This window comes from Thunnus thynnus, chromosome 4 (assembly GCF_963924715.1).
Source record: "Thunnus thynnus chromosome 4, fThuThy2.1, whole genome shotgun sequence".
NCBI lineage: Eukaryota > Metazoa > Chordata > Actinopteri > Scombriformes > Scombridae > Thunnus > Thunnus thynnus.
The window spans coordinates 543198-562815 of NC_089520.1; the positions used below are offsets into that span (position 1 = coordinate 543198).

Consider the following 19618-nt stretch of genomic DNA (forward strand, 5'->3'; position numbering starts at 1 on the left):
TTAATTCATTTTTTATGGCAGGTGATGCACTTCCTGTCCAGCAGGAGGAGCCAGAGTCCAGAGAAGAGCTGCACAGTCCACAGCAGGCAAGTCAAACTTTATTTATATAACACTTTTCACACAGAGACAAACACAATGTGCTTCACATAAAACCACAATATAATCGCAACACAATCATAAAAGTACAAGTACAGAAGATAAATATGCATCAACACACACACACACACACACACACACACACACACACAAAGAACTTTGCCATAGGTTGTTGTGTGTATAATGTTAATGTTTTGTCCTCAGCAGGCTGTTTCATCTACTTTGGACATAAATATGAAGGCAGCTTCCTCTGCTGTAGAGTTAGAAGGAGAGATGGTTGAAAGACCTGAGAGTTCTTGCTGGTTTTTATATAATTAGCAGTCTTATACACTAAGTCCTTTATACACGGTGGTGCAACGTCTTCAGCTGCATTTTGAATCAACTGTAGTCGCTGCACAGCTGATTTTGGGAAGACAGACCATTACAGTAGAATAGTCTACTGGTTATAAATGCATGCATTCATTTCACACAGTCTGGTTTTGATAGAAAGTTCCTTCGTTTTGAAATGTTTTTAGATGGTAGAAGGCTGATCTTGTGAGATGACTGATATGGCTCCTATGATCACAACCAGATCTCCAGCTTCACTTCTGCTCTGAGGTCTGAGATGAGCTGCGTTTTTCTGCCTTTGCACCAAAGATGAGTATTTCTGCTTTGTCTTTGTTTAGTTGTAAAAAGTTCTCTGACATCCATAGATTATAATATCATCAATACACTGAGGTAGGGGATGTATGGGCTCTGGGTCATCAGCAAATACGGATATGTACAGTCGGGAAGCATCTGCATAATCATGGTAGTTTATTTTGTGTTTCTGTAAAACATGTGAATGGCCGGCTGTTTCTCTCACCAGCCTCCGCGGTGGTGTCCTGCAGCTGCTGCGCTGCACAGTCCAGATCCATTCTCCCGTTAGCTTAACAACAGTCCTTAACAGTCCTTCAATGGATATATAAAGAGTCCTTCAGGGCTGCTACAACAAGCTAAATGTTGGCTAACGGAAGCAGCTATATACTGCTCCACAAAAGAAGTGACAGTTTGTCACACTCACGTTAGGGGTGTGCCCGAATACAAGTACGTTATTCGGCAAAGCACAAATAGTGGGTTTTTTCCGAATATTTGTTTCATACAAATATTTTTTAAATGATTTGTTTTTTGGAAAAATAAATAAAACAAAACACATTATATACCAGCGAGCAGGTCGGTTACATCACTATCTCAGTGTCTCTCCTCTGCTCCGCTGTTATGTCTATCAGCAGGTCTCCATGAGGGGAGTCACATCCACCTGCTACATGACACACATTTCTTAATTTGGACATCACTTTCATTTTCATCTCTAATTTTCTAAAATAATAAGTGTAATCAAAAAACAAAAGCCTCTTTCCACTTTTATTCAAATACAAATACAAATAATTTTGCTACCTAAACAAATACAGATACAAATACAAATACTGGGCTCTCTGCACATCCCTAACTCACGTCCTTCACAGTGGTAGAGAATAGAAGATGAAATCTGGAAACTATCATTGGACCAACATGATGTCAATATTGCATTCTGGTTGTTGATTGGTTAAGGAGGAGCGCCAATTAACGTGTCTTGGCCAATCACAGATTAGCATGAAAAAAAATGAAGTACATTAAATTGAGGAAGGAGATCCCGCCCCGAGGAGGACAGCAGGAGCCTGTCCTCCTCTTTCCCCCACTCCCCCTCCACTGCTCCCCCACCACCACTTCACAAACACTGCCCTTTCTCCTCCCGCCCTGCAGGTGTCACTGTTGAAACATTTTAACCAAAATAGATTTTTTCCAAAGAGAGAAAAAATATTTTATAAATAATACTAAGATTTGGTAATGGTTTATTTCAACCAAATATTCTTTTTTATATTTTGATCTCCCTCTTGCCTCTCAAAAAATAGAGGAGGAACAACCTCCTCTGCCTCTATGGACCAGCGTCCACTGGTGTGTGAGGACGACTGCAGACACGACTCATGGCTGAAAAAAGTCCTGCACATCTTCAGCACTTTGTAGGTGAAGAAACTCTGACTTCTGAAACCAAACCTGTTTCCTCGGTTGGGACGCCTCCATAGCTAACCATGCACTGAGCTAATTAACGTTAACAAGTAGATTCAGACAGAAACTAAACCAAAATGCTAGACATTAGGGGTGTGCCTGAATACAAACGTTATTCGGCAAAGCACAAATAGTGTTTTTTTTAATGAATATTTGTTTCATACAAATATTTTAAAAAAGATTTGTTTTCTGGAAGAAAGAAGAAAACATGTCAAATACCAGAGTGCAGGTCGGTTACATCACTATCTCAGTGTCTCTCCTCTGCTCCGCTGTTACGTCTATCAGCAGGTCTCAACGAGGGGAGTCACATCCACCTGCTACATGACGCACATTTCCATATTCCGTATAGAAACTAAACACAAAATACTGAACATTAATAGTTTTTTTACAGTCGGCTGTATCAGGAGTTCACAGGTAGAAAACTGCTTTGTTTTTATTGATTGATCTGTTGATTGTATGTACACGGCCACAGTAGCTCTGTATGTCCGCAGTGAAACCAGAGAGGTCACAGAGAAACTTGATCCATCATTATAGATACGTTTATTTTAATAAATTCAGTGAATCAGTGCGCTGATTACACAGCACAGCACAGTGTAATCAGACGAGAGTGTGGCCTGACACACAAACATCAGCTGACTTTCTCTGTGATAACACTAACACAAACAAACTACTGGAAGCACTCAGTAAGTTGATCCACATAACGTAGGTGACTCCAGCGTGCTGTTTGTTTTATGATCCTTTGAAAACAGACTCGATAGAGAAAAACGTTTTGTAAATGAAAATAAGCCTCAGGAAAGAGATGTTATGCTGCTGCTCACTAACTTTGTCTCTGCTTTCTTTGTCTTTGGTGCTCTGCTGGACGTAAACACATCGTGAGTCATTCTGATTGGACGTGACGTCTGCAATGCATTCTGGTTGTTGTAGGATTTCCCCCTAAGAACAGTATAAATAATCTACACATTTGTTCTTAGTTTTCTATAGTCAAAGGGCACCTAATTCAAAAATAATTGCACATTTCTACTACACAGGTGATCTAGTTTAAAGAAATCCTCATATTGACAGCGGTGAGTTTTTCCTTGTTTGAAAACTATAATTTCAACATACAGTCATTGATTCTTGGCTGCTGGTCTTCATGGATCCACATCGACATCAGAAAACATTAACAACTATTGAAAATGATACAGTATCAATAAAAAACAAAAAATAAGGCTGAAGACACAAACTATAAAGATCAGAAAATGAGTCAAATCATTTTATATTTGACTAAAACAATTAAAACAACATGAACATATTTTGGAATAATGAGACAGCAGCAGGACAGAAGCTTCAGAGGTTAAATTCAGCCACTTTTCCCTTTAAGAAATAAATGACAGTAATTATAAGAACCATCATCATCATCATCATCATCATCGTCTCTAACTGCTCTGTTCCACTGTCACAGAGACCTTCAGTGGGGAAATCTTCAGTGGGAGTTTATCCACAGTGTGAATGAGTGGAAACAGTGTGTCAGTGAAAGTGTGTGTGAAGGTGTGTATGTGTGTGTTAGTATCAGGATCAGAGAATGACAGATTTCCTCTGTTCCAGTCCAGATTCACTCTGATCCTCTGGAACTTCTTCTTCACTGGGAGAACAGTGTCTGGAGCTGATGGTGAACGTGCTGAGTATTTACCTTCATAGAACCGTATTCTCCATGATCCAGACTGTGTGAATCCCTTCCTCTGGACGGACTCTGATGACACACCCAGTCTCCAGTTTGTATTGTCTCCAACCTCGACATCCCAGCTGTGAGTCCCTGAGTTAAAGCCTTCAGAGCCCAGGACAGAGCGATAATAATTAAACCTCTCTGGATTATCAGGAAGCTGCTGGTTCTTTCCTCCTCTCACACTGGTCAGATCATCAGACAGGATGAGTTCTGGATAAGCAGTGTTTGGATCCAGAATGACAGGAGTGTAGGAGACCATCTCCTTCATGTTGTTCCAGATGTTGAAGGTCAGGTTGCCCAGGTGTTTGGCCTGGTCTATCAGAGCTGCTGAGAGCAGCTGTGGATCATCCAGCAGGGGGCAGTGCTGGACTCTTTCCACTGCAGCCTTGTAGTTGTGCAGGAATGAGACGTCTTCAGCTCTCAGCTCCTCCTCTGTGGCTCTGACTGTGTGTGAAAGAGCTGCTATCTCTCTGCTCAGAGCCTCCATCTTCTCCTTCATCATCTGACTCTTCTGCTCCTCTTCCTCCCTCAGAGCAGCCATCCTGGCCTCCTCTTCCTCTTGTAGAAACTGGTGAAGCTTCTTAAACTGCTCCTTGATCTGCCTCTCTGTGTGTCGGGCCTGGACCTTAATGTGTTCTGCTGTTTGAACAAACTTCACTTTAACTTCTTCACAAACCTTTAACTTCTTCTTTAAAGGCTTCAGAGTTTCCTCAAGTTTCTTCTTGTGTTGTCGTGCAGCTTCATCGACGGGTCTGAATCTGTGGTTGGTGTGTTTTTCTGAATCTCTGCAGACGAGACACACTGGCTGCTGATGGTCCAGACAGAAGAGTTTGAGTTTCTCAGAGTGCAGACTGCAGAGAGCCTCTGAAGCTCTCTGATCTCTGTCCTGTAAGAAGGACTCACACAGGTTCTTTAAAACCAGGTTATAAGGTGGTTGTTCCCTTGAAGATCTTCTCTTACAAACTGGACACTGACGTGTTTGTTTCTGTCTCCACCAGCTCTTCAGACAGTCTTTACAGAAGCTGTGGCTACATGACAGAAGAACAGGATCTCTAAAGACGTCCTGACAGACCGGACAGCAGAGATCCTCCTCTGATCTGGAAGCCATTTTGTCTCCGAGTGAAGCTGAAAACACAGCAGACAGAAAGTACAGTCAGTCATGGCTCCCCTCCCTCCTCTACTAACCTCACTGACATTTACTTTCACTTTGACTCCAGTTTTTAGTCAAACTCACATTCAGTGTGTGGAGAGTCAGCAGGTTGAAGCAGCAGAGTTCTAGTTTTCACTTTTCTCTCCTGTAGCTGTTCTCACTCAGAGGAAGCTGTTAGTTTGGTCTGAAGGTGAATCTGATCGTCTGTTTTTCAGTCTGTGTGTCTCTTTAGAGACGAAGAATAAACTGTTTCCCGCTTTGTCTCAGATGAGTCAGCTGAGGGGCGGAGCTTTGTCAGACCTCTTCTGATAAATGCTGTTGCTTCACATGTAAAACAGAGTGTGTTTCATTTAAAAGTTCAAAGATACACCTACCAACTCCTCTAAAGATTAATGACTAACAGGTTTTATCTGATTCTATCTGTACAGTACAGAACAAGCTTTTATTGTGCAGGAACTTAAGGTTCACATAGCAGTGATGTAGGCAGAAAGTGTATTTTGGGTGGGCCATCTTTTCCCAGAAAAACTGACTTATGAAAAGTTAGAAGAAGAAAAAAAGAACAAACAGACAAACTGAAAAACGAGCGACGACTTCACAACGTTCTGCATCACAAAGTCAATAACAGTAAAACACTGTCTATCAAACATGCTCAACCAACAGAGCATCAGATTATAAAGGCTGTACCCAACAGTACACACAAAAAGCGTCTTTTACAGCCTGTACAGACTAAAACAGAGTGTGTTTCATTTAAAAGTAAAACACAGCGGACGAGACGTTAAAAGAGGAAGTCAGTTGTGTTTCCTGCTATTGAAAGTTTCTCAGTCACTTTGACTCGTGTTTTTTCAGTCAGCAGCAGGTTGAAGTTGAACTATTTCACTACTTCAGGTCTTCAGTGCTTCCTGCTGTAACTGTCCTCTCTCAGTTTAAATCACAGTTTTGTAATGAAGGTAAATCTTACCGTCTGTCTGCCTCCTTCCAGTGAAGCTGAACAGTAAGAACCTGTTTCCCGCTTTGTGTCACATGATATCCTGTAAGAGGTGGAGCTTATTAAAGGAACAGATGATAAATATGATGAATACGATCCGTCGCGCTGCTTTGAGATCACATCATCATGTCAACATAACTTTCATGGGAAGAGCACAAAGAGAAGATGATGATGATGTGATGAAGCTCTGTCAGCTGTCTGCATCTCAAATGGAAAAAATACACAAGAAACCAAACTCATCTCCACTGTTATTCTACTGGTTTCTAAAGAGACATGAAAAACATGACAACACTGGTGCCAACACAACTGTAGCACCACTAATAAAACCTCACAGTAACATGACATCAGCTATATATTAAACAAAAGCTGCTCAAAGATAAAAACAGTGAACCAAAGTGAAATACAAATAAACAAGAGAACCAACAACAATAAATAAGATCAATAAAAAGCACTGATACGTTTTGGATATTTAAATGAAATGACTGAAAATGATCTAATGGGTTTCAGATCATTTCAAAAAGTAAACTGAGAAAAAACTTTGCAGCTGATTTTCTCAAACTTTACATTGTTATGGTTTTATATTCTTATTCAGTCCATCACGGATCTGTCAGACGTCTGATGATATCTGTCGATATTAATAACAACAAATTCTGCCTCATGTAAGTGTTTTATTTCTTATACAATGATTTTTAAGGCCCAATTTGTTTCATACAAATATGTTAAAGTTATGTGTTGTTATGTGTTACAGAGATAAAGCTGAACTACTGACACAAGCAAAGTGCTGCCAACAGTCTCCATAACCTGTTGTTCCTCTTCTCCTTTCACAAAGTCAGGCTGTAAAAAACAGACAATAAATGAAAAGTGCAAATCAATATTTATCTTTGAAGTTCCTCCCTACATGTTACAGGCTGTGCTGTCTGTGTGTTATGGGTGTATAAATAGGTAGAGGTCTGTCTGCAATGAGGTGATGAGTAAAGTTTTATCTCAGTAGTCAGCGCAGTCGTCTCTGATCTGAGACTCCAGTTAGAGACCCGGTGTGGGGACCTCCTTCATAAGGTAGTTTATTCATGAACACTTATTGTAACACTTTAATTTTCTAAAAGTAAAAGTGTCATAAAAACAAAAACAGGATTTTTAAGCCTCTTTCCACTTTTATTGGAATACAAATACAAATACTGGGATCTCTGCACATCCCTCGTACATTTACTCAACTACTGCACTGAAGTACAGTTTTGAGGTACTTGTACTTTACTTGAGTATTTCCATGTGATGCTACTTTCTACATTTCAGAGGGAAATATTGTACTTTCTACTCCACTACATTTATTTGACAGCTTTAGTTACTTTTCAGATGAAGATTTGACACAATGGATAATATAACAAGCTTTTAAAATACAACACATTGTTAAAGATGAAACCAGTGGTCTCCAACCTTTTTGGCTTTTGACGTCTTATAAAAAGCAGTGTGTCAGATGTCCTGGATAAAACCGCTGAGGCCCTGCAGGCACACAGCAGATACTCCAAATACTCACAAGGACATTTTACACGTTTCCTGACACAGAGGACGACGTGGGTCCAGTTAACATCGGACAATTTGTAATAATAATATAATAGTTCAATAAATCTGTTATTTGTGTCAGAATCAAATAACGAAAAACCAATCAAACCCGACCCGTTTTTGGTTTTTGCTGATTCGTTTTATTGTTTTTCCTTTTTGGATTGAATATCCAGCAGGTCTGCAGACATCAAGCTAATTCGTTTTTGCGTTTGACACCAACAGCGGAAGTCAAGTGGGGGTTTTTTCCTCTTTTCATTTTAAACCAAAATCGAAAAACGAAATCATGTGATCTATTCCTTTTTTTGTTTCCCAACGAAAATCCAGAAAACCAAATTCAAAAGAAGGTTCAATTTTGGTTTAGAAATCAAGTATTTTTGTCAGTTTTATTTCGATAGCGGAAGCGGCTACATTAGCCTGAGTTTATCCGCCTCCCTGATCTTCAGAACCTGTCCTGTCCATGTGGGGAGAAAAGTCAATGTGCAGTAAAAGCTGCAAAATATATGAAGTCTTGTCATAATCTGAGAGAAATAAGCTCTGTAGTAAACGTTTCTGTAAAAATGCCTTTTATTATATTGTATTTCATGTTATTGTTTATATTTACATATTATTGTATAATTATTAATCATCTGTCAGTGTTTATAATTTTCTGTACTGCTTTGGCAATGAAGGTTTCTGATCTGTCAATAAAGCTGAGAGAGAGATAGAGAGAGAGAGAGAGAGAGAGAGAGAGAGAGAGAGAGAGAGAGAGAGAGAGAGAGAGAGAGAGAGAGAGAGAGAGAGCTAGTGTTGTTATTGAGATGAACTTTCAGTCTATGGGCTGAAATCTGCAGCTGAACAGTTAGTTTAGTTTAGTTTTTATAAACCCAGCAGGGATAATCAGACAACCTGCTGCAGGTCGGAGCTGCTGTGAAACATCTACATTCATCTACTGACTTTAAACTGTGTACATGTGCAGATTTATTATGTAGGTAAAAAAAAAACAAAATATGGATTCATAAAAATAAATAAAGCTCAATACTAAAGTCCTTCCAGTCTAAAACATGTTTGTTGTTCTCTGCGCAGTTTGTTCTGAAAGTTTGTCTGAACTCACATACAGAAACATTTTAATTCTTTTTTTATGGCAGGTGATGCACTTCCTGTCCAGCAGGAGGAGCCAGAGTCCAGAGAAGAGCTGCACAGTCCACAGCAGGCAAGTCAAACTTTATTTATATAACACTTTTCACACAGAGACAAACACAATGTGCTTCACATAAAACCACAATATAATCACAACACAATCATAAAAGTACAAGTACAGAAGATAAATATGCATCAACACACACACACACACACACACACACACACACACATACACACACACACACACACACACACACACACACACACACACACACACACACACACACACACAAAGAACTTTGCCATAGGTTGTTGTGTGTATAATGTTAATGTTTTGTCCTCAGCAGGCTGTTTCATCTACTTTGGACATAAATATGAAGGCAGCTTCCTCTGCTGTAGAGTTAGAAGGAGAGATGGTTGAAAGACCTGAGAGTTCTTGCTGGTTTTTATATAATTAGCAGTCTTATACACTAAGTCCTTTATACACGGTGGTGCAACGTCTTCAGCTGCATTTTGAATCAACTGTAGTCGCTGCACAGCTGATTTTGGGAAGACAGACCATTACAGTAGAATAGTCTACTGGTTATAAATGCATGCATTCATTTCACACAGTCTGGTTTTGATAGAAAGTTCCTTCGTTTTGAAATGTTTTTAGATGGTAGAAGGCTGATCTTGTGAGATGACTGATATGGCTCCTATGATCACAACCAGATCTCCAGCTTCACTTCTGCTCTGAGGTCTGAGATGAGCTGCGTTTTTCTGCCTTTGCACCAAAGATGAGTATTTCTGCTTTGTCTTTGTTTAGTTGTAAAAAGTTCTCTGACATCCATAGATTAATATCATCAATACACTGAGGTAGGGGATGTATGGGCTCTGGGTCATCAGCAGATACGGATATGTACAGTCGGGAATCATCTGCATAATCATGGTAGTTTATTTTGTGTTTCTGTAAAACATGCGAATGGCAGCTTGTAGAGATGAAATAGTAGTGGTTCAACAATCAAACCTTTGGGTTCCACACATAATACCCGCTCTGTCCGAGGCAAAGTCTCCGATGGACACAAAGAACTGATTGTCCTGTTGGTTCTGAACCAGTTTAGAACCGGGTCGGATAGGCCGACCCATCACTCTGACCTCTACAGTAAAATATTTCAACCCGGTCAGCAGAAGAAAATGTTGGCATTGAACGTTTCTGCAAACCACAGAAACGTTGAATATCTACGTTTCAACACGTGAATTACGTATCATATCAACATTTCCTGTTGAATAATGATGTTTTATGGTGTGACAACGCTGTGGTTCAGGTCTGGTTAGGTTTAGGCACAAAGACCACTTGGTTAGGGTTAGGGGGAAGATCATGGTTTGGGTTAAAATAAAAATAAAAAATAAAATAAAAGCAGCTGATGTCTCACTAAAAAAGCCGGTTTTCTCGCCAGAAAAACGGCTGCAAATGTCCTGACGTCTTGCTAAAAACACCCGCTTCAGTCGGTTGAAACAGGAAGTGGACATTGGTTTCGGTTTCGAGGTGAAACTTACTAACCGTGCACCAGCCCCTCCTCCTCCTCCTCCTCCTCCTCCTCCTCCTCCTCCTCCTCCTCCTCCTATACAGGAAAGATCAACTCATATAGATCACATGTGAACTTCGTCACTATATGCTTCGTATTCCACGTGTTGAAACGTAGATATTCAACGTTTCTGTGGTTTGCAGAAACGTAAACCGCCAACGTTTTATTCTGGTGACCAGGCTGAATATTTAGTCAACAGTGTTGAAAGCAGCACTGAGATCAGATGGTTCATTAGAGTCTGTTTGATGTTAGATATTAATCTGAGTGTTTAGCGGAGGACTGGCGGGTTGGAGGACCTGTAGGCGGGAAATATACCTGACTGAATAGAGCAGTTTATAATGTCTACTGGCTCAGCTGCTAAACTATTAAAACGTTAAGTTAGGAGGTGAATTCATCTCGGTCAGTAGGATGTAGTCTAAGTTATTAATTTATGACTTATTCGTTAACGACCTGAAGCCAGTTTTATTGATCGAGGTGTTTGGCTTTGTGTGGGACTGATAACTGGAGTCTGAAACAGTCCGGCGGCTTCTTATGGCAGGTGATGCACTTCCTGTCCAGCAGGAGGAGCCAGAGTCCAGAGAAGAGCTGCACAGTCCACAGCAGGCAAGTCAAACTTTATTTATATAACACTTTTCACACAGAGACAAACACAATGTGCTTCACATAAAACCACAATATAATCACAACACAATCATAAAAGTACAAGTACAGAAGATAAATATGCATCAACACACACACACACACACACACACACACACACACACACACACACACACACACACACACACACACACACAAAGAACTTTGCCATAGGTTGTTGTGTGTATAATGTTAATGTTTTGTCCTCAGCAGGCTGTTTCATCTACTTTGGACATAAATATGAAGGCAGCTTCCTCTGCTGTAGAGTTAGAAGGAGAGATGGTTGAAAGACCTGAGAGTTCTTGCTGGTTTTTATATAATTAGCAGTCTTATACACTAAGTCCTTTATACACGGTGGTGCAACGTCTTCAGCTGCATTTTGAATCAACTGTAGTCGCTGCACAGCTGATTTTGGGAAGACAGACCATTACAGTAGAATAGTCTACTGGTTATAAATGCATGCATTCATTTCACACAGTCTGGTTTTGATAGAAAGTTCCTTCGTTTTGAAATGTTTTTAGATGGTAGAAGGCTGATCTTGTGAGATGACTGATATGGCTCCTATGATCACAACCAGATCTCCAGCTTCACTTCTGCTCTGAGGTCTGAGATGAGCTGCGTTTTTCTGCCTTTGCACCAAAGATGAGTATTTCTGCTTTGTCTTTGTTTAGTTGTAAAAAGTTCTCTGACATCCATAGATTAATATCATCAATACACTGAGGTAGGGGATGTATGGGCTCTGGGTCATCAGCAGATACGGATATGTACAGTCGGGAATCATCTGCATAATCATGGTAGTTTATTTTGTGTTTCTGTAAAACATGCGAATGGCAGCTTGTAGAGATGAAATAGTAGTGGTTCAACAATCAAACCTTTGGGTTCCACACATAATACCCGCTCTGTCCGAGGCAAAGTCTCCGATGGACACAAAGAACTGATTGTCCTGTTGGTTCTGAACCAGTTTAGAACCGGGTCGGATAGGCCGACCCATCACTCTGACCTCTACAGTAAAATATTTCAACCCGGTCAGCAGAAGAAAATGTTGGCATTGAACGTTTCTGCAAACCACAGAAACGTTGAATATCTACGTTTCAACACGTGAATTACGTATCATATCAACATTTCCTGTTGAATAATGATGTTTTATGGTGTGACAACGCTGTGGTTCAGGTCTGGTTAGGTTTAGGCACAAAGACCACTTGGTTAGGGTTAGGGGGAAGATCATGGTTTGGGTTAAAATAAAAATAAAAAATAAAATAAAAGCAGCTGATGTCTCACTAAAAAAGCCGGTTTTCTCGCCAGAAAAACGGCTGCAAATGTCCTGACGTCTTGCTAAAAACACCCGCTTCAGTCGGTTGAAACAGGAAGTGGACATTGGTTTCGGTTTCGAGGTGAAACTTACTAACCGTGCACCAGCCCCTCCTCCTCCTCCTCCTCCTCCTCCTCCTCCTCCTCCTCCTCCTCCTCCTCCTCCTCCTCCTATACAGGAAAGATCAACTCATATAGATCACATGTGAACTTCGTCACTATATGCTTCGTATTCCACGTGTTGAAACGTAGATATTCAACGTTTCTGTGGTTTGCAGAAACGTAAACCGCCAACGTTTTATTCTGGTGACCAGGCTGAATATTTAGTCAACAGTGTTGAAAGCAGCACTGAGATCAGATGGTTCATTAGAGTCTGTTTGATGTTAGATATTAATCTGAGTGTTTAGCGGAGGACTGGCGGGTTGGAGGACCTGTAGGCGGGAAATATACCTGACTGAATAGAGCAGTTTATAATGTCTACTGGCTCAGCTGCTAAACTATTAAAACGTTAAGTTAGGAGGTGAATTCATCTCGGTCAGTAGGATGTAGTCTAAGTTATTAATTTATGACTTATTCGTTAACGACCTGAAGCCAGTTTTATTGATCGAGGTGTTTGGCTTTGTGTGGGACTGATAACTGGAGTCTGAAACAGTCCGGCGGCTTCTTATGGCAGGTGATGCACTTCCTGTCCAGCAGGAGGAGCCAGAGTCCAGAGAAGAGCTGCACAGTCCACAGCAGGCAAGTCAAACTTTATTTATATAACACTTTTCACACAGAGACAAACACAATGTGCTTCACATAAAACCACAATATAATCACAACACAATCATAAAAGTACAAGTACAGAAGATAAATATGCATCAACACACACACACACACACACACACACACACACATACACACACACACACACACACACACACACACACACACACACACACACACACACACACACACACACACACAAAGAACTTTGCCATAGGTTGTTGTGTGTATAATGTTAATGTTTTGTCCTCAGCAGGCTGTTTCATCTACTTTGGACATAAATATGAAGGCAGCTTCCTCTGCTGTAGAGTTAGAAGGAGAGATGGTTGAAAGACCTGAGAGTTCTTGCTGGTTTTTATATAATTAGCAGTCTTATACACTAAGTCCTTTATACACGGTGGTGCAACGTCTTCAGCTGCATTTTGAATCAACTGTAGTCGCTGCACAGCTGATTTTGGGAAGACAGACCATTACAGTAGAATAGTCTACTGGTTATAAATGCATGCATTCATTTCACACAGTCTGGTTTTGATAGAAAGTTCCTTCGTTTTGAAATGTTTTTAGATGGTAGAAGGCTGATCTTGTGAGATGACTGATATGGCTCCTATGATCACAACCAGATCTCCAGCTTCACTTCTGCTCTGAGGTCTGAGATGAGCTGCGTTTTTCTGCCTTTGCACCAAAGATGAGTATTTCTGCTTTGTCTTTGTTTAGTTGTAAAAAGTTCTCTGACATCCATAGATTAATATCATCAATACACTGAGGTAGGGGATGTATGGGCTCTGGGTCATCAGCAGATACGGATATGTACAGTCGGGAATCATCTGCATAATCATGGTAGTTTATTTTGTGTTTCTGTAAAACATGCGAATGGCAGCTTGTAGAGATGAAATAGTAGTGGTTCAACAATCAAACCTTTGGGTTCCACACATAATACCCGCTCTGTCCGAGGCAAAGTCTCCGATGGACACAAAGAACTGATTGTCCTGTTGGTTCTGAACCAGTTTAGAACCGGGTCGGATAGGCCGACCCATCACTCTGACCTCTACAGTAAAATATTTCAACCCGGTCAGCAGAAGAAAATGTTGGCATTGAACGTTTCTGCAAACCACAGAAACGTTGAATATCTACGTTTCAACACGTGAATTACGTATCATATCAACATTTCCTGTTGAATAATGATGTTTTATGGTGTGACAACGCTGTGGTTCAGGTCTGGTTAGGTTTAGGCACAAAGACCACTTGGTTAGGGTTAGGGGGAAGATCATGGTTTGGGTTAAAATAAAAATAAAAAATAAAATAAAAGCAGCTGATGTCTCACTAAAAAAGCCGGTTTTCTCGCCAGAAAAACGGCTGCAAATGTCCTGACGTCTTGCTAAAAACACCCGCTTCAGTCGGTTGAAACAGGAAGTGGACATTGGTTTCGGTTTCGAGGTGAAACTTACTAACCGTGCACCAGCCCCTCCTCCTCCTCCTCCTCCTCCTCCTCCTCCTCCTCCTCCTCCTCCTCCTCCTCCTCCTCCTCCTATACAGGAAAGATCAACTCATATAGATCACATGTGAACTTCGTCACTATATGCTTCGTATTCCACGTGTTGAAACGTAGATATTCAACGTTTCTGTGGTTTGCAGAAACGTAAACCGCCAACGTTTTATTCTGGTGACCAGGCTGAATATTTAGTCAACAGTGTTGAAAGCAGCACTGAGATCAGATGGTTCATTAGAGTCTGTTTGATGTTAGATATTAATCTGAGTGTTTAGCGGAGGACTGGCGGGTTGGAGGACCTGTAGGCGGGAAATATACCTGACTGAATAGAGCAGTTTATAATGTCTACTGGCTCAGCTGCTAAACTATTAAAACGTTAAGTTAGGAGGTGAATTCATCTCGGTCAGTAGGATGTAGTCTAAGTTATTAATTTATGACTTATTCGTTAACGACCTGAAGCCAGTTTTATTGATCGAGGTGTTTGGCTTTGTGTGGGACTGATAACTGGAGTCTGAAACAGTCCGGCGGCTTCTTATGGCAGGTGATGCACTTCCTGTCCAGCAGGAGGAGCCAGAGTCCAGAGAAGAGCTGCACAGTCCACAGCAGGCAAGTCAAACTTTATTTATATAACACTTTTCACACAGAGACAAACACAATGTGCTTCACATAAAACCACAATATAATCACAACACAATCATAAAAGTACAAGTACAGAAGATAAATATGCATCAACACACACACACACACACACACACACACACACACACACACACACACACACACACACACACACACACACACACACACAAAGAACTTTGCCATAGGTTGTTGTGTGTATAATGTTAATGTTTTGTCCTCAGCAGGCTGTTTCATCTACTTTGGACATAAATATGAAGGCAGCTTCCTCTGCTGTAGAGTTAGAAGGAGAGATGGTTGAAAGACCTGAGAGTTCTTGCTGGTTTTTATATAATTAGCAGTCTTATACACTAAGTCCTTTATACACGGTGGTGCAACGTCTTCAGCTGCATTTTGAATCAACTGTAGTCGCTGCACAGCTGATTTTGGGAAGACAGACCATTACAGTAGAATAGTCTACTGGTTATAAATGCATGCATTCATTTCACACAGTCTGGTTTTGATAGAAAGTTCCTTCGTTTTGAAATGTTTTTAGATGGTAGAAGGCTGATCTTGTGAGATGACTGATATGGCTCCTATGATCACAACCAGATCTCCAGCTTCACTTCTGCTCTGAGGTCTGAGATGAGCTGCGTTTTTCTGCCTTTGCACCAAAGATGAGTATTTCTGCTTTGTCTTTGTTTAGTTGTAAAAAGTTCTCTGACATCCATAGATTAATATCATCAATACACTGAGGTAGGGGATGTATGGGCTCTGGGTCATCAGCAGATACGGATATGTACAGTCGGGAATCATCTGCATAATCATGGTAGTTTATTTTGTGTTTCTGTAAAACATGCGAATGGCAGCTTGTAGAGATGAAATAGTAGTGGTTCAACAATCAAACCTTTGGGTTCCACACATAATACCCGCTCTGTCCGAGGCAAAGTCTCCGATGGACACAAAGAACTGATTGTCCTGTTGGTTCTGAACCAGTTTAGAACCGGGTCGGATAGGCCGACCCATCACTCTGACCTCTACAGTAAAATATTTCAACCCGGTCAGCAGAAGAAAATGTTGGCATTGAACGTTTCTGCAAACCACAGAAACGTTGAATATCTACGTTTCAACACGTGAATTACGTATCATATCAACATTTCCTGTTGAATAATGATGTTTTATGGTGTGACAACGCTGTGGTTCAGGTCTGGTTAGGTTTAGGCACAAAGACCACTTGGTTAGGGTTAGGGGGAAGATCATGGTTTGGGTTAAAATAAAAATAAAAAATAAAATAAAAGCAGCTGATGTCTCACTAAAAAAGCCGGTTTTCTCGCCAGAAAAACGGCTGCAAATGTCCTGACGTCTTGCTAAAAACACCCGCTTCAGTCGGTTGAAACAGGAAGTGGACATTGGTTTCGGTTTCGAGGTGAAACTTACTAACCGTGCACCAGCCCCTCCTCCTCCTCCTCCTCCTCCTCCTCCTCCTCCTCCTCCTCCTCCTCCTCCTCCTCCTCCTCCTCCTATACAGGAAAGATCAACTCATATAGATCACATGTGAACTTCGTCACTATATGCTTCGTATTCCACGTGTTGAAACGTAGATATTCAACGTTTCTGTGGTTTGCAGAAACGTAAACCGCCAACGTTTTATTCTGGTGACCAGGCTGAATATTTAGTCAACAGTGTTGAAAGCAGCACTGAGATCAGATGGTTCATTAGAGTCTGTTTGATGTTAGATATTAATCTGAGTGTTTAGCGGAGGACTGGCGGGTTGGAGGACCTGTAGGCGGGAAATATACCTGACTGAATAGAGCAGTTTATAATGTCTACTGGCTCAGCTGCTAAACTATTAAAACGTTAAGTTAGGAGGTGAATTCATCTCGGTCAGTAGGATGTAGTCTAAGTTATTAATTTATGACTTATTCGTTAACGACCTGAAGCCGGTTTTATTGATCGAGGTGTTTGGCTTTGTGTGGGACTGATAACTGGAGTCTGAACCAGTAATAAATAGTTTAGATGATCTGTGTCTATGGTTTATATTACAAACATCAGACCTGACAGAGCTGCTGTCCAGACATTAAACATATATTATATATCTGTTTCACTGTGAAGGAAGAAACCAAAGAAAGATAATTAATAAACAAAAGACACAGAGAAATCAGATGAATAAGAATAAATAAAGAGAAAATAATAATACAAGTTGAATTAATTACAGCTGCAACTTTTCAAGGCTGAACTCTTATTTTAAAGCACAACATCTCTGGAAGTGAATCCTCATATTTAATCTGTTTATTCTTCATTATTTCTACAGGTTATCATGTAGTAAATTAAGAATGTATTTATCTATTTGCATTTGACTTCAAACATTTCTAAATGAGTTTGAAGTTGTCTGTTTGTCTCTACAAGCAATAAATATCATGTCTGTTTAATCTGGAATATTTTCATAACTGGGATTATGATCATTTCCAACATGGTTTTAGTTTTGGGCAGAAAAAGAAGAGTCTGATATTGTAAATGTATCATTTATTAGATTTGACCTTTAAACTACAGTCAGCTACTGTTTATTAACTTAATTCATCATGAAATTTAACTATTTATCACAAAGAATTAATATTTAATCTACTGCAATAATCAATCTATTCATTGATTAGTCAATAGAGAGAAAATGTGTAAATTGACTCATTTGATAGTTGATTTATTGTTTTTATCGTTTATGAAGCAACATTATCAAACATTTGTCTCATGTGAGAAGATTTGATGATTTTATTGGATACATTGGATATTAAACTAAATATCTTTTGAACAACTGAATATTTTCCATTAATACTAGATGTAGATTAGTTGTTTTGTGTTTTGCTTTATATATTTAGCATCTTCTATGTGAGATGAAAGTGTGTCAGGAGCTGTAGATCAATAACCCAAAGAAACAGAATCACTGAACATCAGGAATGTTTAATAAGTGATGGATTAGAACATGAAGACAGATGGATGACAGGAGCTGCAGGCCTGACTGCGCCTTCACAGAAGGAGATACTGAGGCTTCTTCTGTTTGCCTACATTGTAGACAAACTCATCTGTAAATGTGCAAATGTTGCACAGCTGATAAAGCTTCCAGCAGTCTGTATAGTCTGTGAGCTGGTGCTACCAGGGCCTCCACAGAGAGCCGTGACACCGCGCTGATGACCGCTTCCGCGCCACAGTCCGGCGGCCTCTCTGCCCTGACATGTGCCTCTGCAGCGCGGCTCTCTGCAGCACGTAGAAGCGCTTGATTTCCTCCCTCTCTGCGGGCTGCAGGGCGGCGTGCAGCGACAGGTGGCGGAGGGTCTCCTGCAGACACTGGGAGAAGCCCTGCGAGTAGCTGGGAGCGACGCGGGCCAAGGCTCGCTGCCTCAGGAGCCCCACGGCCATCTCCAGGATGTCCGCCTTCTCCAGCCTGCAGCTCGGCTCTGCCCGCTGCAGAAGTGCTCTGAGCTGCTCGATGCTGTGGTTGATGCGGTCCCTCCTCACCTTCTCCACCATCAGTTTACGCAGCTGAGGATGAAAACGGAGACACTCGTTAGATAAACGCAAACCGAGACGATCTGAATCCTTCATGTGTCTGTTAGAATGTCCCGAAGCTAAAAGTTTGATTCGGACAGAAAGTCTTACCTTGTTGGAGCTGCAGGTCTCCGCAGGCTGATCCTCGGGTCTGGTGTGAGTTACAGGAGCCATCAGAGTCTTCAGTCACAGCAAACCTCTCTGCTCAGTCCTCTCTCAAGCTCTTTATAAGTCCGGGAGGAGCCGCGTGTTCGTGGACTCCTCACACCTGAGACTTTCCCACAGTCTGCAGCAGCAGCCTGCAATAAACTACAAACAGCCTCCTGTCTGCGACACCTCCTTCATCTCCTGCACTTCCTCTCTGTCAGAAGTGTGCCACATCCCACCATGAACCCGAGAGGATCACGGTCAAATCAGATGGAAGAGGCGCGCGTGCCTCCAGTTTACCAAACACACTTTTACGCGTCACGTGACTACAGTCTGTGTTCATTCAAGTCTTTAAATACATTCAAACGGTGGAAAGTAACTAAGTACATTTACTCAACACTGTACTGCAGTAAAACTATGAGGCACTTTACTGGAGTATTCCCACTGTTTCCACTGTGAAAGATGAAACCAGTGATTTACTGCAGTAAAGTATCGCTGTGTATTTATATTCCATATATTAGCTTCACTGTTTATTTATAAGCTGTATATATATTCTGTACTGTATATAACAGTATATTCCACCTCAGTCTCTTTAAATACTTTTACTTGTTCAATGACAATAAAGTTTAATCTAATTAAAGACATGATTCATCTCAGCTCCACGTGTCTTCTTGACTTCAACATTTAAGCTTTCGATTAGTTCATAAAAGTTGTGATTTTGTTTAAAACTATTTTCTTTTTTATCTCTGATTTTTATTTTGTTTTGTTTTGAGATGTTTGTTGATGAGTTTTGAGTGTAAATAAAGTTTTATTATATTGAAGAATCATCATGAACAGGAGAATAATAATAAAAAAGGAAGATATGCAGTTATTTCACTTTTTACAG

The 19618-nt window shown here is 40.7% G+C and overlaps 2 protein-coding genes across 4 annotated transcripts; both read right to left on the bottom strand.

Annotated features, from left to right (window-relative positions):
* Window positions 1-1840: 1840 nt before the first annotated feature.
* On the bottom strand, window positions 1841-6302 carry LOC137180838 (E3 ubiquitin-protein ligase TRIM39-like). Of its 3 annotated transcripts, none has more exons than XM_067586101.1 (2): window positions 5968-6302; window positions 1841-5330 (listed from the first exon to the last, which is right to left on the bottom strand). In XM_067586101.1, the coding sequence occupies exon 2, from the start codon at window positions 4965-4967 to the stop codon at window positions 3573-3575; it is 1395 nt and encodes a 464-aa protein (XP_067442202.1). In that variant the 5' UTR covers window positions 4968-5330; window positions 5968-6302; the 3' UTR covers window positions 1841-3572. The 3 variants fall into 3 exon arrangements, with proteins under 3 accessions (XP_067442202.1, XP_067442203.1, XP_067442201.1); XM_067586102.1 differs by having other exon boundaries at window positions 1841-4984; window positions 5968-6301; XM_067586100.1 differs by having other exon boundaries at window positions 1841-4984; window positions 5094-6301.
* An 11678-nt stretch (window positions 6303-17980) lies between these two features.
* Window positions 17981-19046, bottom strand: LOC137180849 (transcription factor HES-5-like). Its single transcript, XM_067586115.1, has 2 exons — window positions 18697-19046; window positions 17981-18579 (listed from the first exon to the last, which is right to left on the bottom strand). Exons 1-2 carry the CDS (start codon window positions 18757-18759, stop codon window positions 18190-18192), a joined length of 453 nt encoding a protein of 150 aa, XP_067442216.1. The 5' UTR covers window positions 18760-19046; the 3' UTR covers window positions 17981-18189.
* Window positions 19047-19618: the final 572 nt, after the last annotated feature.